General features: G+C 38.2%; 1 protein-coding gene across 1 annotated transcript in view; it reads left to right on the plus strand.

Annotated features, from left to right (window-relative positions):
• Window positions 1-24,406, plus strand: part of Galnt1 (polypeptide N-acetylgalactosaminyltransferase 1) — a 62,244-nt gene that overhangs the window by 11,249 nt on the left and 26,589 nt on the right. The window contains exons 3-6 of the mRNA XM_028774802.1: window positions 3,717-3,769; window positions 9,661-9,904; window positions 15,317-15,491; window positions 22,549-22,715. Of these exons, the coding sequence (XP_028630635.1) occupies window positions 9,766-9,904; window positions 15,317-15,491; window positions 22,549-22,715 (481 nt within the window). The 5' untranslated portion in view covers window positions 3,717-3,769; window positions 9,661-9,765. The remainder of the gene's footprint in view (window positions 1-3,716; window positions 3,770-9,660; window positions 9,905-15,316; window positions 15,492-22,548; window positions 22,716-24,406) is intronic.

The following is a 24,406-nucleotide window of genomic DNA, read 5'->3' on the forward strand; positions in this document are numbered from 1 at the left end:
ATCTTTTATAACCCCAGCTAATGTGTTCTGATTTTGTCTTTCCAGCCACTGTAACCTGCAAGACAGGTAAAAGGATAAACTTGCCACTTGCAGTTATGTAGCAGTTTGACTGGGATGAAAGAACAGGAAAGTACTCATGGAGTGGACAATTGGGAAAACAATTAGTTTTTCCAAATTTAGATTCTTTATATAAAAAAGTTCCAATATTTTTGAAGCTCTTCTTTCCTCCCTAGAAATAGTCACTAATAGGCATTTGGTATGTAATTCTATATATATAATATAGTTTGAGGCCCATAAGCAATGTGTCTTGCTTTTACTTGTTAAAGTTAACTAAGTGGAATAAACTGTACCTATACTGGAAATGATGCCTCTTCTTCCTTGTACTCATATTGACACACAGAGTTTTGGTTTATTTGTTTTATCTGCTGTAGAGTATTTTATATAGGTCATTTATTCATTTTCATTTAAAAATAGTCTTATTTAATTTGTGTGTGTGTGTGTCTGTACACACCTTTGGAGACCAGAAGGAGATCAGATCCTCTGAAGCTAGAGTTGCAGATGGTTGTGAGTTGGAACCAAGCTAAGTCTTCTGGAGCCATCTCTTCAGCCCCCACCCCTACCCCATTTTTCTCTTGATATACCTTCAAGTTGTCATTCTTTTCTCGGCCATTATAGACAGTACTGAAGTCCTTATATCCTAAATATCTTACGACTGTGAACCTGGAGTTGGATTATGAAGGGCTATGGTGGTGCTTTCCTTAGCTTTATTAGATATCACCAGTTCCTTTCTTCAGTTGTCATCATTATGTTCCTTCTGCTTTCATCATTCATTCCTCCTCTTATTCTGTTGGTGCTGGGGATTGAACCCAGGGCCTTGCCATCCTAGACAAGTGCTTAGCACAAGGCAAGTTTCCAACTCCGCCTTCTTGCTTCATTTGGAGAAGTTTTTATGTGTTCTAATACTAAAATCCATGAACTGTTTTGTGAAATTTTCTTCTGGTCTTTGGCTAATCTTTTAACTATACAATACAGTTAATGGTTGAATTATAAAGCAGTAGAAGAAAATAGTCACTCTATTTTTTGTCTTATAGCTCACCTAGTCTAGTTCCTTCTTTCGAGGGTCGCCATTCTCTAGTTTCTTCCTGGTAGTTGCAGACATTTGTTCTAGTTCCATCCGGAGACCATAACCGCCCATGGCGGATTGGTTTATATAACTTTGCACTTGTATGTGCACATCTACTGTGCTTTACTAACAGGATCTTGTGGAGTCTTTATGGTTTTGTCTGTATGCCAAGCACATGCCACCTCTTTAAATTTCACACCTTTTTAATATACACGTTTTGTCCTTTTAACATCGATTTACTCATGTTTGGTTTCATTTCTGTCATTTATACTTTCTATATTGGCAGGTTTTCTGTGATTTTAAATCCCATTTCTAATTATCTTTTGAATTGATATTTCTTTTTTCTTTTTCAACTTTGGGTTCTTTATTTCCTCCTTTCCTCTTCTTCCCTCCCCTCCCATCTTCCATCCCACCCCCTCCCTTCTCTTCCCTTCCCTTTTCTTGTTTGTAAAGCTATTTGTTGAACACTCCCTCTAACTCTGGGCTAACTCCACTTCTAAACTCAGAGCATTGAGCTGCATGGCAGAGTTCAGAGTAGTAAATTTTAACATAGGTAAGGACCACTTAGAAAGTATAGAAGAATTGCTGACAGAGAGCCATGCACACTGCCCCTACCTCTCCACCTAGATGTTTTAACAATCGTTTTCTACTTGTTTTCAGTGTGATATTTGAATAAAAAGCCCAACATTAATTAAATATTTATCCTGCATATAAACATGGAGACCTTGCGTTTTATTTTCACTTACTTTTTTTCTCAAATGTGTTTTCTAGTATTTTTATTCTTGCAATAATTATTGAGCTATTTTGTCTTGTGCCAAGAACTTCCATATACTATAATAATTATATTAGACAGAATATAGGCCTTGAATTTTTGCACTTCATATGACAGTAAGCTGAGTAACTATGTGGACTAGAAAATACTGTGGTCCTCTGGTCTGGGGAAGTTCCTTTTGGATCCTTTACTTTCCAGAAACTGCTCCCCAGAATGATGTTTGATGCTGTTTTCTAATATCTTAGGTTTTGGTTAGAGGAAACCCAACATAAAGTCTTCTTTTTAACATTTAGATACTTGTGTTGAAGAGATAAAAGTGACAGAAGAAATTAATAACTTACCCTGAGTATTGCTTTTCAGTTTCCGTAGAATGTAGCCAAACATTCCTGTTTACCATGTACTGTTGAATTGTGAACTCCTAATACTGTTTGCCATTGACAGACATTCCTGTGCTTTCCTGCTTCTGTGCTTTTAGCTCACTTTGTGTAAATATATTTTTTGCCTTTGTCCTATTTAAAACAAAGTGGTCTTTTTCTTCACCATTTTTTTTCCTTGTAATCTCCATCTCATACCTTTGAAACCTTTACAAAGATATGAAATCACTTTGTAATATGATGTGCTCTCTCATCTTTTTTTTTTTTTTTTTTTTTTTTTCCGAGAGGGGTTTTCTCTGTGTAGCCCTGGCTGTCTTGGAACTCACTGTGTAAACCAGGCTGGCCTCAAACTCAGAAATCCGCCTGCCTCTGCCTCCCAAGTGCTGGGATTAAAGGCATGTGCCACCGCCGCCCGGCATGCTCTCTCATCTTACCACATCTAAAGATGAGATTTGTTAAGGCAGGATTTGATAGTCCATTTTATGTTCCTATCACAGAATTCTTGAAAATGAATCATAAATAAAAGCCATGTATTGTCCTAGTTTTGGAGGCTAAGAAGTCCAGTATCAAGTAGTCAGCATCTGATAAGGACTTTCTTGCTGTGTTACAACAAGGTGGATGTTTGGGGTGGGGTGTTGACTGTAGGGCCACAATACCTCATCACTGAAAGGTTATCCTCTCACATAGAGAGGTTCATATCATACATGGAGTGGAGTTTAAAGGTTGGTCTGACTTTATGCTGCATCTAGACCTCATTGCTTTCTACAGTTTCACTTTGCCATTCTCAGAATGATAAAGGCTGTCCTTAAAGCTTGAAGATAGCTTCAGGACTTGAACTATATGTTGATTCAAAGAATAGCCAGAGGGAGGAAGATACTATTTCTTTTTATCATCTTTTTTCCTTAAAGAGAGAACTTTCCCCAAATGCTTTCTAACAGATTTCTCTTCAGGTTCCATTGATCATGATTTAGTTTTGTACTTTTGTAAGATAAATTACAGTTGCTGTAGTTGGCTTAGGCCAGTCAGGAATAGGTGGCCTAGTAGAGAATTATCACAAGAATTCCACTGGAGTCTGATGGCGAAGAATATTGGTTGTGAATTAAGAAGTAAACAGTATCCACTGTAGATGCAGTCTACATGGCTCTGGCCTTCTCTTCTGAAAAGTTGATACCATCGTTTTCTAGGAGGAGAAAAGATAATGTATACTATTTCCCCTGAATTTTCACTTAGTAACATTTTATTAATAACTTATTTGTTCTTAAAATAGCAACTGGATGCCTATGTCCCTTATGTTATACTTAGCTTTGGGGAAGTAACTGAATAATCAGTGGCCCTTGCATTCAAGTGGGCAGCTGGCCTGCAGTCTGTGTACAGGTAGTGGAGGTAAAGGAGGAGGAAAGAATTAACTCTGAAATACACTGATTTTAGGAAATTTATTTTTTAACAGATGATTTGAGACGTGGATTTGTGATATGAATTCATTTGAAAAGCCACTTTGGGGTAAGTTGATAATAATTGGGAATTAATGATTTCAAGTTATACTTCTCCATGGATTTTGAAACTTATATCCATTGGATTTTATGCATTATGTTCATGTATTAGAAGGGCTTGTTAGGTTTTTTATAGACAGAATTACACTATATAGTCCTGGCTAACCTCAAACTCAATAGAAATCCACTTCCCCCTCACTCCCAAGCTGGGATTAAAGGTATGTGTCACCATGTTCACCACTGGAATGATTCTATACTAAGTCATAAAAACTTGAATAAAATTTGAGAAATATAGCAATAAAGTGTAGTCTTAGTACTACTTTATTAGTATGTTTATATTTATTTCTCATTAGCAAGTCAGTTTGAAAACTAAATGAAGACCAGGTTCAGGAAAGAACCTTTAGTTAGAAGTTAAGCTCACAGTCTTCTGTGACTGGGAAATCATTTACAGTACTAGTGTTGAAGATACTGGAGTAAAGTTTGTCTTGAGCTTCTCTAGTCCAGATGGTCATTTTCATTGCATCAGTGCATATATAAAAGAATCCTGATTGTTTCATCTAAGAAAGCACCTTTAGAAATATCACTATTAAGAAAAAAAGAAAAAAAGGAAAAGCCGGGCAGTGGTGGCACACGCCTTTAATCCCAGCACTTGGGAGGCAGAGGCAGGCGGATTTCTGAGTTCGAGGCCAGCCTGGTCTACAGAGTGAGTTCCAGGACAGCCAGGGCTACACAGAGAAACTCTGTCTCGAAAAACAAAACAAAAAAAAATCGCTATTTTCTGAGTGCGCATTATTGCAGTTGAACTGTAAGACAAGTGTACTGTCTTTTAAAGAAACAGTGAGGCCATGTGGGTTTTGGATGTTTGTTGCAAATAAGACAAATTGACCTTTTGAAGGCTACATAAGTAATAAGTATTAGAACTGAAATTTGAACTTAAACATTTGCCTTAGTAATGAACTTAAATATTTCCTTGTTTTAATATATATGTTGTATTGCCGTTCCTAAGACCACCCTCAGGTCTCTGATTGGCTTAGAGAACTCAAAAGGCTTCAGCACAGTAATACTAGCTGCAGAAATACATTGCAGGAAAAGGACACAAAATCTTGAGGACACAAGGAGTGAGCTTGCATGTATCCTCTTCCCGAGGGATAGCAGGGTGTGATTAGTTCTCCAGCAATTGTGACAACGCAGGAAATACTGCCTACCAGGGAAAGTCAGAAACTCATGCCCAAGGTTTTTACTAGTGCTGATCACGTAGAGATTCCTTGTATTTTGCACATACCAACATTCCAGAGTCACAGAAAGAAAAGATGTTTAACTAACCAAATTGTGTGTGCAGTTAAGGCACAGTGGGGTACACTTGTTATTTAGAGAAAGTTTTGTATCGCTATGGAGAACTGTTTGTCATTCAAGTTCCCTGATTTGAGCTAAGGGCCAACTTTGTATACCATACCTTTCCAAGGAGAGCAGTTTCAGGCCTGCTTGCTATGTTAACTTCCTCTATACATTGATTTATTCATTTGAAGAAGTTACAATTATTTATGTTCTGACAAAGAAAAGAAGTAGGTGCAGTGGCAAATTAATTTTTATTTTGTTTTTGGTTTGTTTGTTTTGTTTTGTTTTTCAAGACAGGGTTTCTCTGTATAGCTGTGGCTAGCATGGAACTTACTCTGTAGACTAGGCTGGCATTGAAATCAGAGATCCGCCTGCCTCTGCCTCCTGAGTGCTGGGATTAAAAGCACGTGCCATCAATGCCTGGTTTAGTCAAACCAAAATTTTAATGCTACATTTTGAATGGTTCAAGTTGCTACTGATATGTTAAGAAAACTCACATGACCTCCTGGCTAAGATCCATCACAGCAAAAGATAGAGCTGCAGATAGCAGAAAGACCTTCTGGGTGTGGTGCCTTTCATTTGTAATTTTAACACTTGTGTGAATGCAGGCAAAGACCTGTCTTAAAGCTGGGGATGACTTAATGGCAGAATGCTGTTTTTTAAAACTGCAAGGTCCTGGGAATGGGGGTTGAGACAGGCTTTCTGTGTGTAGATAGCCCTGGCTATCCAGAAACTCCATCTGTAGACCAGGCTGGCCTTGAACTCAGATCCTCCTGTCTCTGCCTCCTGATTGTTGAGATTAAAGGCATGTGCCAACATTTTTAATAGTTAAGATGATACCTCTTTTTTTTTTAAACCATATATCAAGAATATGAGCTAGTTATTATAATTCAGATAGCAGTTTTCCATGTGAAGAGACAGGTCAGTGGAATGGAACATAGAGACTCAAAAACTTAGTTTACAGCAGGGTGAGTATTCTGTGCCTTTAGGAAAAGATGACTTGTTACTTAAGTAGGACCAAGACACTTTATCCTTTTGGGAGACAATAACATTGGCCCCCTACTTATACAGAAAAGGCAAAACATTTTAAGTTTGATACAGAAATATTACTGGTAATGATTTCCAGGTAGAAATATTTCTTAAGATATGAGAAATGATACTCTTTTGAACCATAAATGGTATTCTTTACTAAAGGTAGACTGTGAACTAGAAAAAAAATTACAGGTAGAACTTATAACTGACACACACTAAATAAAGAATTTCACAGAAAGAAAAAGACAAGACAAATTACCTAATAGAATATTGGTGCTGGATTTTTGTAGGTATGTGAGAAAAAAATGGAATGATCACCAGTTATAGCAGAGACAGTAGAACACCAAATACAAAGCTGGAGGTGGTGCTGGACGATGGGAGATGAGGCAGAAGGGTCTGCGGTTAGCCTGGATTAAATGGTGATGTCCCCTCTCAGCAAGCAAATCAGAAATGCAGCTACAAAAGATAGTGACTACACATGAAGATTATCAAAAATAAAAACTCATGTCAATAGTGTTGCTAATGTAAATACATAAAACTTATGAAAGTGTATGTTTCTTCTGAATGGGCAGCAGACTGTGTGGGAGAGCTGGAGTTCTTGGGATGATGACTCAGGAGCAAAGGAGAGTTTTCACATTTTTAAGTGGATTATTAAATAAAAATTTGTAATATGAAATTGAATTTCAGTATCTTTAAGTAAAAGGTTAGAATGTTGCTGTATTCATTTATGGCTGTTTTATTCCTACAACACCAGAATTCAAAAGTTTACTGTCTGACCCTTTGCTAAAACAATTTGCTAATCACTGCCCTAAGTAAATTCTCTTGTACTTGTGTTGAGATCTGGTTGCCACAAAGTGCTCAAAATAACAGAAATGAGTGTTGAAGTATGGTTCATCTGTCCTGAATGATGACAAAAACACTTCGGCACTAATAGCGGAATAGAGCTGTGACAGTAGATTATGGCAGCCCTGAGATTTTACTTTGCAGTGTTTGAAGAAAATTTACTTATTTATATGTCTATGAGTATATGTGAGTATTCTGTCTACATGTGCACATACATGCCAGAAGAGGGCATCAGATTCCATTATCGATGACTGTGAGCCACCATGTGGTTGTTGGGAATTGAACTCAGGACTTCTGGAAGAGCAGTCAGTGGCCTTAACTGCTGAGCCATCTCTCTAGCCTCCCTGAAGAGTTCTTTATATTTAGCATATGTCATTTTTAAGTAGAAATAGAAAATTCCAAGATACTGTTAGAAGCCAAGCCAGTTTATCACCTTTAAAAAACTGATATACCAGTCAATATGCTCAACATTGCATGCCCCCAATGCACACACGTGATCTGGTGAGCTTTGTTAAGAGTCTCTGTCTATCAGCATTCCAAGCGAGCTCTGTTCTCTTGACCTCTAAACTTGGGATAATAACTCAGAGAAATAGTTCAGTGATCACAACAGTGATTTTTTTTAAAAAAAAATTCTGAGTAATGTTTCACTGTATTTGTGTGTGTGTGTCTATAATGCTCTCAACTCTACATTGAATGTAGATGATATACTCAAAATGTTTTAGATTTTGGAACATTTCAGATTTAGTATTGTGGCGCTCAAAAAATTAAGTCTGTGCAAATATTACAAAATCTGAAAAGCTCTAAAATCTGGAACAGTTTCTGAAGCATTTTATATGAAGAATGCTCAAAGATACTTTAAAAAAGTTGCACACAGGCCAGGTGGTGGTGGCGCACACCTTTAATCCCAGCACTTGGGAGGCAGAGGCAGGCGGATTTCTGAGTTCGAGGCCAGCCTGGTCTACACAGAGAAACCCTGTCTCGAAAAACCAAAAAAAAAAAAGTTGCACACAGTTGTTAGGTAGACATGTTTTCTCCTGCGATGTCTCAGTGTGAAAAGACATGGTTTTTAGATGTAAATAAACTAACTATAATATATATTAGTGGAATGGTCATTGGGTCTTAAAGAATGGGTCTGGGGAGGTACTTAGTTGATAAAGTTCTTGCCTAGGATGCATGAGATCCTGTGTTTGATTCCTAGCGCCACATAAACCTATCGTGCCCACTTATAATCCCAGCACTGGAGTGTTAGAGGCAGGAGGAGTAGAAGTTTAAGGTCATTCTTGGCCCTCTAGGAGTTTTAGGTCCTCTTGGTCTACATGAGACCCTGTTTTGTTAGTGTCTTGGGTTTTGCCCCCCCCCACACACACACACAACATTAGTGGTCAGATTCTTTGTCAGACAGTTTTCCAAGTAAAATGGCTCAAATATAAATTTATATACCTAGCTTTCATGGTGAGAGCCATTGTTCTGTGACATTGTGTTATATAATCCTTACATGCTTTTCTATAGTCACTACTCACTGCATGTGACACAATCAAATGAATAGACATGGTGTTGAGGCAGAAAAAGTCTGTAGCACCTTTGTTTTGTCCCACCTTGCCATCAAAAAAATGCTGTTCTGATGAAAGACCATATGTCCCCAGAGATGTGTGCAGAAGTAATGTATGTTACAAGTGTCACTTAGTACCTCTTTGGGTGACTGTCTGTTGTCTAGCAACTTTGTAAAGAATTACTCTAGGTCTTTCACTGATGCACTCACCTGCCCTGGGGTTGTTCAGCTCGTTCATCTTTGCTGACTGCCCTGTAGGAAGCTTCACATCACCTGTCAGCCTGCTTCTTCAGGCATTGCTAACATGACTTTCAGCATGGGGCCCATGTACAAGGGGTTTCCTCAGTTTTCTTGATTGAATACACTTGATTTGTTTCTGGCCTAGTGAGCAGCAACACTGGCTTTTGTGTTAGTTATTCAGTGACATTATTCTCAGGCTACTCCAGGGCTCTCCAAGGTAAATATTGACTTGCTAGAAACAGTTTTACTTAGAGTATCCTTGTCACTTTCTGATGACAATATAAGAGTGTCATAGAATGCAGAAGAGTGGGAAGTAAACTTAGGACATCAGAGTTTAGGAGTAAGTCTTAGAATCCCTTCCCTTTCCTGCAGTGCATTCTAGGAATGTTTTCTAGGTAAGTAGTGACTTGAGGTACATAGGATTTGGTGGGGGAAAGAGGACAGGAATTAGTCCGAGAGACTGCAGTACCAGCTGGAGGAGAACTGGATATTCAGACTGGAATCACTGTTTGCTGAAGATCTTGGGCTGATTAATTGTTATGGCTTTTGTCTTAGAACTTAGTAAAACAGTTGGGAAGAAAGAAATTTAAGACCCATGTTTTTATGAGACTGAAGTAGTAGCTGTCTGCTGTTTTAATTTACATATTCAATTATAAGAAAATAAGCACATTTTTATACATTTTTATTGGCTATTTAGATATCTCTTTATACCATTTACCCATTTTCTATTGAATATTGCTTTATAAGAGTTATTTATATAATAATGGACTTTCTTTTTTAATAATGGACTTTCTTATTAATGATATTAATTCATATCTTAATATTTATATGTCAAATTATTCATATGATCCATTTTTTAGGTATTGAATTCAAGAGTCATTTTCCCCCTTTTCTCTTTATAGGATATGACTGTGATTTCTGATGAAACCATATTGGAATAATTTTCATGATATTTGTATATTTATATATATATATATTTTAAAATTTTACATTTGATTTAAAGTGCCATGAGAAAATTTGCATATTGCAAGGTGGTTCTAGCCACCTCCTTGGTTTGGGTACTTTTGGATATGTTCCTGCTGCTTTACTTCAGTGAGTGCAACAAATGTGAAGAGAAGAAGGAGAGAGGACTTCCTGCTGGAGACGGTGAGTGCCTTTATACAGCTGCCCTCTTGAGTATAGTGGTCATTTCTACTGTATTTCAAATTTAGATTTATAGCTGTATATTTAACAGTTTAAATTATGTTTTATATAAAATTTAAATTTATATATAGATTTAAGTCTTAAGACGAATAGTAATCCCTAAGTTCCTATGTGGTGACTATATTTCTAACAATGTTGTGGTTGGTTCTTCTGACAGTTGAATGTCGAAAGTGTCATTGACTTTGCTCAGTTTAGTTTTTTAATTTGATAATATAATTAATTTTCTACAAATTATATTACTAAATGACTAAGAAATCTCATAGTTGGAACTACTAAAATTGTAATGAAGATTGGTCTAATGCCATAATGCAGAGTGGAACATTAAAGCTTTGTTAGCAGGTATCCTGTCTCCTGCTTGACTCTCATTCTCTAGAGCAGTGGTTCTGAACCTATTAACGCTGCAACCTTTTAACACAGTTCCTCCTGTTGTGGTGACCCCCAACTGTAAAATTATCTTCATTGCTACTTCATAACTGTAATTTTACTACTGTTATGAATCATAAATATCTGTGTTTTCCAGTGGTCTTATATGACCCCTGGGAATGGGTTATTCAATACTCTCTTTTTGTTTGTTTGTTTGTTTGCTGTTTTGTTTTGTTTGTTTTTTGAGATAAGAGTTTCTCTGTCCTGGAACTCACTCTGTAGACCAGGCTGTCCTCAAACTCAGAGATCCACCTGCTTCTGCCTCCCAAGTGCTGGGACTAAAGGTATGCACCACCATGCCTGGCTTGGCATTTTACTTTTTGAAGAAATTATATGTAGTTATTAGTCCAGTACTAATTTTCTTTGACTCTTTAATTTTTATAAGGAGGAAGATACTTGGTTCTCCAAAATTTGTGATCTAAAAGCTATTTATTTGAGTTAGAAACTGTGCCTGTTTAATTATAATTGTTATAGGTAGGTTTACATAACTAGCTCTGCTTAGTTGCTGGAACAGGATGTTAGTGATACCTAGGTTAGGTTCAGTCTACTTACACATTTATATACATTCACAAAATACTACTTTTACGGTTCTGCTACTACACAACATTACTAACAAAACAGTGCCTTCTTTAGACTGATAGTAGAGCTGTGCACCCTGTTTGTTCCCTTTAGCCCAGAGGGCAAGTGTTACCTCTCACTGGTAAGAAACTGCTGGGGTTTTTTTTTTGTTTGTTTGTTTGTTTTAAGATACATTTATTTATTTTGTATGAGTATGTTGTCTTCAGACACCAGAGAGGGCATTGGATCCTATTGCAGATGGTTGTGAATCACTATGTGATTGCTGGGACTTGAACTCAGGACCTCTGGAAGAGCAGTCAGTGCTCCTAACCACTAAGCCATCTTTCCAGCCTGAAACTGGTATTCTTTTTCCAGAGTGGCTTTCCTCTCCTTCACCCCACTTTAATGTATTGTCAGTTAGAGTTGGAGCTTCTGGTGTCTGTCTGGAATGCAGAGACAATAGAGACTCTGTAGCACATGAAAACTCAATTAGAGAATGTGTTTAAAGCTGGATAGGTACTGGACAAGAATAGAAAAGTTTTGGGCTGGAAAGATGGCTTAGCAGGTAGGAGCACACTAGTTGCTCCCGGAGAGGACCTGGGTTCAGTTCCCTGCATCCACACAGTGGCTTACAACCATCTGTAACTCCAGTTCCAGTGGATTTGACACATAATGTATATGCAAAGCACTCATACATATAAAATAAATACATCTAAAAAGAATTTCTGCCTTTAAGAAACTTGTCAAAGATGAACATGATGCCTACACAGTAGGCCTAAAGAGGATCATGTGGCATGCTGGAGATTTTGGCTCATCTGCAGGCAGTGGCACACCCTCAAAGGATTTCAGACAAGGTGTTAAATCATCTAACAAGACTGGGACTTTTGAATGAATTGGTGGTTGTGTGCTAGAAGAGAAATGACTAGAAGAGACGTGGGTACATGGACTACTTGCAGCCTGTCATGAAAGTTTGAATGAAAGAAAGAAAGAAAAGTTTAAGTTGACCTTCATGTCTCCTTACAGATTGCTGAGGCAGACTCCATCAGGGGAGCAGTCTGGGTGAGACTCTGGGTCTTAGAAAGTTAGGAATAAGTTCTGTGCACATATTACTGACATGCAGTTTGTTTTCCTCCCCTTCCCCTCTCACACATCCACACACAACACTGTTTGTTTTGTTTTCCTTTTTCCATTTTCTTCTTTGATCTTTTAAATGCTAGGATGGCAGGTGTATACCACCATGTATGGCAAGATGAATTGTTTATGATTTGTTTGGTAATACCTCTGTAAGTGCCATTTCAGGGAATGTAAACATGGAAGGCCGTGATTGGGTGTTCTATTGAAAACCAGAGTTGTGCAGCTTCTTTAGGCTGCTTCAGCATGAAGGAAGTGGGTAATAAAGTGTTAAAGGAATATCTGTGCACATGTGTGTGTGTGCATGGAGAGAGATGGATTTTGGTAAAAAGGGGGAAGAGGAAATTCAGCAGGTAGGACAGTGTAGTATTGAAATCACAAGAAAAGGGTTATTCTTGAAGATCCTAAGGTCAATATGGTTTTGAAACACTAGCGACAGACTTCAAAGAGAAGGAACAACTTTTGTACGAAAATACAAAGTAATGGAGAAATGGTTGATAATAATAGCATGAAACATGCTGATAATCCTTTGCTTATGGAATAAAAACTGAACACAGAATCTCAGAAAAGGTAATGAAGTTCATGGGCTCTGGAGGAGAGCTGTGTTTGAGTCAGATCTTAAGGGGGAGATGGAGGAAGTAGTTTTGTGATGGTGAGGGCATCTGGTGTTAAACTGAGAAGGACATCAGCAGTGGTAGAGCATTACTTCGGAGAAGCACACTAGCTTTCTGCCACTGTGACATTACGAAAGATAACTAAATGTTCTTTAGCCATGATGAGGCCAGTGCATCATGGCCAGGGCAGAGTGTGTAGTAGGGGAAGCTGCTCACCTCAGATGGCCAGGAAACAGTGAAGGGGTGAGGTGGGGACTGGATGTGAATATCCCTTCGTGGATATATACTCACTTGCTAGTCCCACCTCTTAAAAGGTTCGCTTGCTTGGCAGATAGTGGGCAGGATTTATTTTATTTTTATTTTTTTTTAACTATATTACTTGAGCCTCCTTTTTTAAAAAATTTTTGTTTTCTTTTTTCTTTTTTTGTTTTTGTTTTCTTTTTTGTTTTTTGTTTTTTCGAGACAGGGTTTCTCCCTTTAGTCCTGGCTGACCTGGAACTCACTCTGTTGACCAGGCTGGCCTTGAACTCAGAAATCCGCCTGCCTCTGCCTCCCAAGTGCTGGGATTAAAGGTGTGTCCTGGCATTACTCGAGCCTTCTATGATGTCAAATATTTTAATATCTATCTTAAAATCGCAGCAACAATGAGAAAACTATATTTTTTTCTTAGTGAGTCTGTGGATACATTTTATATTCTTGAGAGAGTTGTTGGAAACACACTGAATAACTTCCTATTTTGCAGCTCTGGTGTCCTTTCTGCTACTCTGTTCTTAAGATCTCTGCTGAAAGAATTCCAACAGAGCAAGCAGACTAGCGTAAACAGTCTGTTGCAAAGTGAACTGGGCCATCCTCAAGAGATGAGAATGGGCAGTGGCCAAAGGGACCATTGCAGAGTAGGACACTGAGAGTGACTAGTGAGACCATTGTGCTCACCTACAGTTTTTTATAGGCCTTGTACTGTTTCTAAAGTGTCTGTACCATATAGTTCTCTGATATAGGTGACTGACGGACTCATCTTTCAGACAGTTTAGAATGTTATATTTCTACCCAGAACTAGGGATATAACTCATTCTTATGAATGGTAGTCATTTAATAGAACAGATTTTTTAAAAAAGTGGATTTATAAAAATTGCTTTTATAAATAAATGGGGGTGGGGTGGAGGGAGCACTTTCCCTTCACAGGTCTCAACAAAGCCCTACTACCTCTCTTCCTGTTCTTTCTGTTCCTTTATATATGTGTGCATGTATATGCCGAGGGTGTGTGTCAAAATCAGAGGACGACTTTTGGGAGTTGTTTTTTCCTGACCCTTGTTTAAGGCTGGGTTTTTCTTGTTTCTGCTGATGTGCTCCATACTAGCTGCCTCTTTAAGTTTCTGGGTGATTGTCCTGTTTTTTTTCTTCCCAGCTCTCTATAGGAGGGCTAGTATTGCAGATGTGAGCTACATCTAACGATCCAGGGTTTCAGGGATGGAATTGTGTTATCCAGCTTGTGTGGCAGGCAGTTTAACACCGGGCCATCTGCCTGGCCCTGTACTGTTATTCAGTGATATTTTAAAGTTTAATAAGGGGAGCAGTGGTCATGTTTTTTTCCTTCCACATGAGATTTGAGTTGTAGAGAGTCTGTGGATGCGTATGTGTGAGATTATGTCTGTGTGGCACACAAAAGCCAAGTTGATGTCTGCTGACTTCCTTTATAACTTTGCATATTATTTTTTTATTTGTTTTGTCTTTTTGAAATGTGACTTCTCTGTGTAGCCGTGGCTGGCCTGGAACTCACTCTGTAGACCAGGCTGGCCTCAAACTTAAGAGATCTGCCTGCCTCAACCTCCTGAGTGCTGACATTATAGGTTAGGGCCACCATTGGCCCTGATAATGTTTTATTTTTTGAGACACAATCTCTTAGCTGGAAGTTCACTTATTGGGTGAAATTATCTGGCCAGCAATGCTCAAACATCCTCCTGTCTACCTCCCCAGCACTGAGATTGCAGCCACATGCTGCTCCACTTCAGCTAGCTGGCAGGCACGTTACCAACTTCATGTCCAGTTTTAAGGAGAGTCAGCTGTGATACTTCTTTTAGTTATCACTGTTTTTCACTCACTAGTGTGTTAAAAGAAATAGGAGAGAGAAAAAAACAAAGCCTATTTTCAAGGAAAAGATGAACAAGGTTGTGCTCTACAGATCTGTGGGTCATAGAACATATCCAAGTACAAAAAACAACCAACCAACCAAACAAACAAAAACCCCCAAAACCCATCAAGCACAAGGTCTTCTACCCATTGTCCGCAGAATCCCTGAGACCAGACATGAATACAACTTACTAGTAGGACCTTCTGGAACCAATAACAATTTTAACTTTAGTCTGTGTTTTGCATCTTTGTATATAGTGCTGTGTGTGGTGTACATAAGAGATGAGAGGAGGACCTGCAGGACTGGGTTCCTCCTTTTTCATTGTTCAGGTTCTAGGCAACAAACTCAAAGCTATTGAGCTTAGTGGTAGGCCCCTTTATCTACTGAGCCCAGATGAGTCTGCTCTGCTTGTTGAGGGCAGTTTTAACTTAAATGTTGTTACTTAAAAGCATGCATTAGTTGTTATGAAATTGGTTTTCAGTTAAGCTTCTTCTTTCTTAGTTCCAGAGCTAGTTCAGAAGCCTCACGAAGGTCCTGGAGAAATGGGGAAACCAGTCGTCATTCCTAAAGAGGATCAAGAAAAGATGAAAGAGATGTTTAAAATCAATCAGTTCAACTTAATGGCAAGTGAGATGATTGCATTCAACAGATCTTTACCAGATGTAAGGTTAGAGGGGTAAGTATATAGTATATAGTTGGTGTGAATGGAGGCTTGTCTGTGTTCCCAACAAGTACTTTGCCTTAGTGCTGATAGCTCTGGCACAGTTCCTGTTGAATTCTGTGTGAAGCCTAAGTTGAGTACTGATGAAGTAACACCCCCGGATATTACTGTTCTGCTTACCCAGGAACTAGGAAAGTGATTACTTCTCTAAATGAATTAGTAGTGGATTCTAAACACTTTCGAAAACATTCATATGTTCATGCTGGTTAGTGGTGGCGCACGCCTTTAATCCCAGCACTTGGGAGGTAGAGGCAGGTGAAGTTCTGAGTTCGAGGCCAGCCTGGTCTACAGAGTGAGTTCCAGGACAGCCAGGGCTACACAGAGAAACCCTGTCTCAAAAAAAAAACAAAACAAAAACAAAAACAAAGCAAAACATTCATATGTTCAACCTTTTACAGAAAGATTTTCGGTGTATGTAGCATCATCTAAACCAAGTAAATAAAGTTCTTTTATTTACTTCTCCAGTTACTTCTCCCACTTCCAGAGACAACCATTGTTTTGACCCCTATAAACTGAGATGATATACTTCCTCCATTATGGAAGACAAGAGAGTCTAGACCTCTGTTGGAAAACACGGTACCTGTAGACAGTAGTACCAAATTGCATGCATAAAAATTCTTTAGAAGGAGAGCTGGGAAGATGTGGCTCAGGAGTTAAGAGCATGTATTGCTCTTGTGGAGACCCACGTTTCACTCCAAGCACCTACAATGGATAGCCCACAACTACTAACTTTTCCAGCTTTAGGAGGATCTAACTCCTTTTTCTCCCCCACCCCTCCCTCCCTTCTCCCTCTTGCTCTAGGCCCACTCGCTCAATTTGGTCCCATTAACTCCCTTTTCTAGCTTCTGAGGGCACTTGCACTTACGTGTACATTTCACACACAGGGAATCACAAAAACAAATAGTAAAATAAAAATCTGCAATAATGTAGATGTTATGTACCTTTATAAGTAGATATTATAGGCATATTTAAAATTTTAGATCAAAGCCTTTGATGCCTTTAATTCCTAGCTCTTAGCAGGAATATCTCTGAGTTCAAGGCCAGCATGCTATACATAGTGAGTTCTATAAGACTCTGTTTCAAAAACATAAAAACAGAAAAACAATCAAATAAAATCTGGAAAATTTAAATTATCAGTTCCTATAAAATATAACTTGTTGGCATTTTTAGTCTATTTTGTTTGGGTTCTTTTATTTCTACCTCCCTTCCAACCTTTATTCCTTCCAATATCCCACCACCAGGTAGAAGAGAAAAAAGTTTGGAGGGGAAAGGGGACATAAGTCTCTTTAAATTACTTCCTGCTGATGAGGGGCATTTAGTTCCTTGAGGCAAGTCTGTCTTCATTTAGTCAGCCTCTTCTCCAGCTTCTCGTCTCTTTTCTCTCAACCGTCGGCAGTAGTAGCAGCAGGAGAAGGAACCAGCAGGAGGAACAGCCACACTTTCTTCAGAACATCCCCATTACCCTCTCTGGGTCTTGGCATTTTTACCTTATCCGGAGTCCTCAGAATTAAACTGGCTGCAGCTGGCAGAATCATGACCCTGTCAGAGCATGCATGAGGCAAATAGTCTGTTGCCTTGGAGAATCTAAAGCAGTCCCGTATCCCACACCTGGGATTATGTATGTTTACATAACATAGCTGGGTTTTTAAAGAAACCAAAACTCTCACTACAATAACTGATGTGAGAGCAGAAACTATACAGTAGTATCACTGTTAAATCCGTAAATTATTTAAGGCCTTTATACAGACATTATAAACAGTAACAAACTTGCAGTCATGCACAGTCTTGTCACTAAGGAAGAAGAAACAAAGCCAAGCATTTATTAGGAAAAGAAGGAACATACCAGTGTATGTCATGAAATCAGAGTGATCAGTAAAATTAGATGACATACTAAACAAGGAGTGTTAGCCTTACAAGTGAAAGGTTAATTGAATCTAACAATATGTAAATTTCATATACTCAAGCCAAACTATCATATATAGAATGATGATTAAGTCATTTTAAAGTCATTGAAATTCACAACAGTAACAGAAAAAGGATATGTTCATGTGGCTATTTCTTTAAATACGAGAAAATATTTGATAAAATTTATTATTGTCCTGCTATCCTTAAGAACTTCGAAGGGCATTTCCTTAATCTGACCTGTAGGGCGTCTGAACAGAGCAGCGCAGCAGGTAAACCCTACAACAGCTAGCTGTGTTGAATTCTGACTGGAAGATCAGGGGCATGTAGAGTGCTTATGTTGTTATTTCGATTCAGTGTCACACTGGAGTTCTGCCAGGTGTGCTCTACTCTCAGTACTCAGGAGCCTGAGGCAGGAAGGTTGTGAGATTGAGGAAAGACTGAAGATATATAGGCTCTGCCTCAACCTTAGTCTCAACCTTTTATCCTCAAATGGATTATAGGTAGAGGATTATAATCCATAAGTGTTCAGTAAGGTAGATGGTTGGGGGGTGTCTATATTTCTAAGGAAGAGATATTAATATATGTTGTTTTAAGGCAAGATCTAGAAGATATTTTTGAAATATCTATTTAGATATTATTAGAACATAACAAATGTCTGTTGGGAGTGGGGGTATATCTACTCCTTGAAGGAAATTCTAAAGTACTATTGAGAGAAATTAAATAAATAAATAAATAAATAAACGAAGAAAATATCCTATGATCATGATCAATACTATAAAGATGTTGATTCACTCAGGCTTGTTAATTTAGTGTAGTTATAGTCATAATTGTGACTATATGTTGTGTGTGTTTGTAATTTGATTAGCTGATTGTTGATTGTGTCACTAGAAATACAAAGAGCTAGGAGAGCCAGGCATTGTTGTAGACTTAATCAAGATTTCTTTAAAAGCTATAGTAGTCAAGATACTGACGTTCTTGTAGGAATACCATAGATCAGTGGAACAGAATAGGCAGTTTATCTCACATCTCATTCAGACATGAACATTTAATTGATGACTAAGAGGTCACTGTGTAGCCCTGAAGGGATGATCTTTTAAGCAACAAATGCCATTGAGTGAATCTCCTGTAATTAAGGACAAAAGAGAAATTGTACTTTTGCTTCCAGCATAGAAAACAATTTGTATTCTGTGTATCATAAATATAAATACAAAGGCAGAGCCATAAATGATTGCATATGACATCTCTTTAAACTTGGAAAAGATTTTTTAAGATTTATTTATTCATTTTATGTATATGAGTACACTGTCGCTGTCTTCAGACATATCAGATCCCATTACAGATGGTTGAGAGCCACCATATGGTTGCTGGGAATTGAACTCAGAACTTCTGGAAGAGCAGCTGAGCCATCTTTCCATCCCCAGTTTTGTTTTTTAAGATTTATTTATTATGTATACAACATTCTGTCTACATATATGCCTGCAGGGCAGAAGAGGACACCAGATCTCATAGATGGTTGTGAGCCACCGTATGGTTGCTAGGAATTGAACTCAGGGCCCCTGGAAGAACATCCAGTGCTCTTAACCTCTGAGCCATCTCTCCAGCCCCTGGAAGAGATTTCTTAAACAGATAATAAGATTCACACACAAAAAAGGGAGGGGGAATTGATAGATTAGATAGGGACCAAACCCAAGGACGTGTTCATGCTGGGCCAAGTGCTCTACCATTGATAGACAACCAGCCCCTTAAAGACTTTCTGCTTATTAAATAAGAGAGGGGGAAAAGTATATGCAATCAAGTTATTGCTAAAGAGACTATTTGTGACATTTATAACTAGCAAAGTGCTCAAATCCAGTAGTACAGCTCCTACATATCAAAAAGAAAACTAGCCCAGTTTAAAAAAAATGTGAAATTTGAGCTGGGTGAAGGCAGACAGATCTCTGAGTTCAAGGACAGCTTGGTCTACAAAATGAGTTGCAAGCAAGTCAAGGCTACCCAGAGAAACCTTGTCTTAGGGTGGTGGGGGTGAGAGATTTGAATACATTTTACAGAAGAGATTATTCAAATAACTGTGAGAATATGACAAATTATTCCAACTTGTTAATAATAATTTTAAAAACCAACTCAGTGGCAAATCATTTGATACTGTCATATACTACTGGAAAGTAATTTGGTCTAGCTATATTGAAAATGTGTCCTTTCATGCTAAAATCAGCATTTATATCATTCATGACTTAACAGTTTCACTCATTGATACCTTAGATATATATATATGTATATGTATACGTATACGTATATGTATATGTATATATGTGTGTGTATGTGTGTACACATACATATATACATACATATGTATTTATACATGTATGTATATATGCATGCAACAGGAGACAAAGGCAAAATGTTTATAGCAGTAAGTTTGTTCCAAAATTTAAAATCTTAAACTTCTATTAGTAAAATAGGAAGTCTGCATGGCGGTGCATGCCTTTAATGACAACATTCAGAAAGCAGAGGCAGAAGGATCTCTATGAGTTCAAGGCCAGCCTGGTCTACATAGTGAGTTCCAAGCCAGTCAGGGCTACATAGTGAGACTGTCTCAAATAACAACAGGTAGTAAATAGAATAAGATACTTTATAGTAGTAGAAATGAACAAAAGTCACATGTCATTCTGAATATGAACCTTACCAACATAATAAGTACCCAAATAATCATATAATATAAAGAGAATAATATTATTTGTGAACAAGTCAAAACAAACCAAATAAAACTCCTTTAGACCCACCATAGTTTTTCCTTTAGGGACAAATAATATGGTAAAGGGATAGTCTGTGAGCAGATGAGTTCTCTTCTCACTTAGTGGTGGTTACATCATCATCTGCTCTCTACCAGCTCGTTCTGCTCACATATATTGGGTGTGTACTCTGTGTTTGCCATATTCCATAATATAATCAGCTTGGGATGAGTGAGCTGTGAAGCTAGCTGTAGAACAGTGCGTCTGAGCTGAGACAGCTCTGATGAGGCAAGGCAAGAGTGTGGGGAGGACAGAGAGGCTAACAGTGTGTGTTGATGGAGATGACTCCCTTGAGAGGGAAGAAGTTTTAAAGTGTTAAAAGCAAAGGCCTTGGACATCAATAGGTGAGAAGGTGTGTAGACAAGACTAATCATTCAAGCCCTGTATAGAGGAAAAAACATGATTTTATAGTCTAAATACTAACAGGACGGTGTGTGGCATTATGGAAATTCTCTTCTGGAAGCTTTTTTACTTCTTTTGTGATACTGGAAGCAGAGTTGTAAATGAGGAGGGGAAGAGTGGTTTTAGAAGTCTGAGCTGTGAGAGTTTGAGGAGTTGTCTAGGAAAGCTGGAACTGGAGTGTGAGGAGGGCCGCATGAGGGTTGAGTTACTTTGAACTGAGACCGTCCAGCCCAGGCGGATCTTTGTGAGCCATAGCACATAACATTGAGTAACCCAAGGACAGATGCACTACTAGGACAGAGTTGGGGAGAGCCAAGTTTTCATGAAATCCGATTTATTCTAGCTTTCTGTTTAATACTGTTTTTATTCTCTTCCCTCCTTTCCTGAGGCACAGTTTGAGCTGATACAAATTTCAGCTTCCAGCTGATGCTTTGGAGTGTACATTTTGTTTTTATTCATTTAGCATAGCATCTGAATATGCTGTAATGGTCAAGGTGTGGATTTAGTTATACTTATTTACATGTCTATTCTTATCTGTATAATACAGTTTTGATCTGAGCATTCATATTTGACTTAAGTGTTGGGCATTTCTCAGACACAGCTGGTTCACCATTAATTCCCGTTTGGTCTTTTGGACCAACTTGCATATGATACCTTGATAGTGACATAGTCCCAGTCTACCACTGGAGTTGTCATAATGGAATGTGATGCTTCACTGGGACAGAATAGTAGAATGCTGCTAGTTACAAATGTGGCTTTTTTGTTCATCCTTAGTTCTTTGTTTAGTTCTTCTTATACACATTGCAGATGTGCACATTAGACACACACACACACACAGAGTTCATATTAATCCTCTCTCAGTTAATAATGATGATAATAGTAATAATGCTACCATCAAGGCTGGTTAAGAGATTTATCTACTTTAGTGTTTTTGAAGGTGCAAAGTCTACAGCATGACAAAGGTTTTCCATCACAGAGTCTACCACGTGTGAGAGGGATAAATCATGTGCTAAGACAGGAAAGCAGAGGAAGTTACGGTTGTCTCTCCTTTTTATAATAACCTTGAAAGACCTCATTCACCTGGACAGGTGGCTCCAAGTGTCTGCTTTACAGAATGACTACCAAGATGAAGAACATAACACATGATAGGTACTTAGTAAATGCATCTGTTTTTTATTTTATTTTTTATTTTGTGATGGTTACACTTTTGTTAAGGTTATTTGGTTCTTTTTGGTTTTTTTTTAGCCAATTGGTTCTTAAAGAGCAATTTGAGATTGATAATATAGCTTTATTTCATTCTTCATTTATGTGAATTAACCTAGCCATGTGTGGTGTGCACCTTTAAATCCCAGTACTTGGGAGGCAGAGACAGAAGATCTCTGTGAGTTCCAAGGGACCTTAGTCTACATATCAGGTCTCAGGCCAGCTAAGACTGCATAGTGAGACCCTGTTTCAAAAAACAAATAAACAAACATGAAAAAACAATAAATAAGTAAATAAATAAAATGAATGAAAACAAAAGTCTGCATCAGGAGAAATTATTTTAAGACTGTAGGCAGTATCTTTAAAATAATTTTTTATTCCTCTATATCAGTATTATTTATGCTTGCAACATTAATCAAAACTTAAATGGAGCTGGGTGGTGGTGGCGCACGCCTTTAATCCCAGCACTTGGGAGGCAGAGGCAGGTGGATTTCTGAGTTCGAGGCCAGCCTGGTCTACAGAGTGAGTTCCAGGACAGCCAGGGCTACACAGAGAAGCCCTGTCTCAAAAACCAAAAAAAAAAAAAACTTAAATGGAAAATCACTTATAGTTTCACCATTAGCACAAACTTTTTGTTGTTCTGTCAACTTTTCTAAGTACAGATTCATTTAGTATCTTAAGGTGTCTTATAAAGGCATTTGCTTTGTCTCTAGGTGTAAAACAAAGGTGTATCCAGATAACCTTCCGACAACAAGTGTGGTGATTGTTTTCCACAATGAGGCATGGAGCACACTTCTGCGAACAGTCCATAGTGTCATTAATCGCTCGCCAAGACACATGATAGAAGAGATTGTTCTTGTAGATGATGCCAGTGAAAGAGGTAAATTACGCATTTTAATACCAGTGGTATCAGACCTTTGATTGATCACTAACAGCTTTCAAAGTATTGCTGTAACTTTACCTAATAATTTTATGTAAACTTCCAATTTACCTGAAAATTCTTGCCATTTAAACTCATTCACATAAGTATACCATTGTGATTCATAAACGTATTATTTAAGTGTTTAATTGTGCTGCATCTTAATCTTACTCGGAAAAAGAAATAATGCTTTAAAATGTGATGTTGATGTTGAACAGGAAAAAACCGGCCAATTTTGTTAGAATTTTCTTTGTGGAAAGCTGCAATTCTGATCATGAGGGGAGAAATTTAGTTCTGAGTGGCAGGAAGAACTCTTGACAGCAAAATAGAGTTCAGACTAGAGTTCTCTGGACTCTTCTGAGGCTTCCTGTTGTCTTCTTTTCTAAATTTCAGGATTGATCTGCATAAAATAATTAAGCATGATTAAAATGTGGTGTGTAATCTGACTTTGTTCTCACATATATCTGTCACACCTCTTGCTTAGATACCCTTCTGAGAATATCAGGATTTTTCATAGATTTAGAATATCCTAATCTGTTTCATGAGATACTCCTAGGAAAAGGCACACTAATGAAAAGTAACTTGAACCAGCACTGTTGACTCTGAACCCTCGGAGATTTCATGTTGTAGATGCTATAGAAAAGGTAGACCTTGTTAAATCAGAAACCCAGTATTTCCCAGTTGCTTTTTTTTTTTTCCCCACAGCCCATCTGTTTAGCACTCAGTGGTGTCATGTGCTGTGCCAGTATTTGTTTACATGGGAAAGTTTTGGGAAGAACTACAGGAAATAGATTCTTATTGCTCTTCATTCTTTTCTATGTGATTTTAATTATGTGTTTGTGTATTGACTTGCATGTGAGTGCAGGTGTCCAGAAGAGGGCATCAGACCCCCTGGAGCTAGAGTTACAGCAGTAACTCTGTGTATCTACTTTTTTCTATTCCAGAGACACAATATTTCTCACCTGCACTCTAATATAGACCAACCAATCCTGTCTGTCTGTATTAGTGTTTACTTTTCCCATCTGTTCTCCACACCACATGTAGAATAAGTTTGTAAGAGGAAACATGCAGGGCTTGGCAGTTAAGAGCAGTAGCTGTTCTTCCAGAGGACCTGGATTCTATTTCCTACACCCACATGATAGCTCACAACCATCTATAATTCTAGCCCCAGGGGATACAATACCCTCTTCTGACTTCCTTGGACACCAGGAACACATGTGGTTATGAGATTTAAATGCAGGCAAAATACTCATATATATAAAATAAAAGTCAATAAAATTTAAAAGATAAAAATATAATGGGTGCAGTTCTCCCAGACATGTGTGACTGGCTCCAACTCTAGTCATATTTGAGCCATTTACTGCTACCTAGACCCATGTTCCTGGCTTGTCCATAGCTTCCTTTGAATTTGTTCTGTGGGTCACTTTCTTTGCTGCCCTATCTTCCCATGCCCAGAACACTGTTCTCTAGGAAATGTTCTTCACCATCTTCCCAACCTGCTTACCTTCTAATCACCCTCAGTGCTCAGATAATTATTTCTAGAAGCTTTTTTTGACCTTCCAAGACCTGTACCCGCCCCCCCAAAAGACACCTGGGAACACAATTCTCACCAGAGTTTCAAAACATAATATCTATGGACTCTTCTGTTTGGG

Source organism: Grammomys surdaster, unplaced genomic scaffold (assembly GCF_004785775.1).
Source record: "Grammomys surdaster isolate TR1022 unplaced genomic scaffold, NIH_TR_1.0 243, whole genome shotgun sequence".
Lineage (NCBI taxonomy): Eukaryota > Metazoa > Chordata > Mammalia > Rodentia > Muridae > Grammomys > Grammomys surdaster.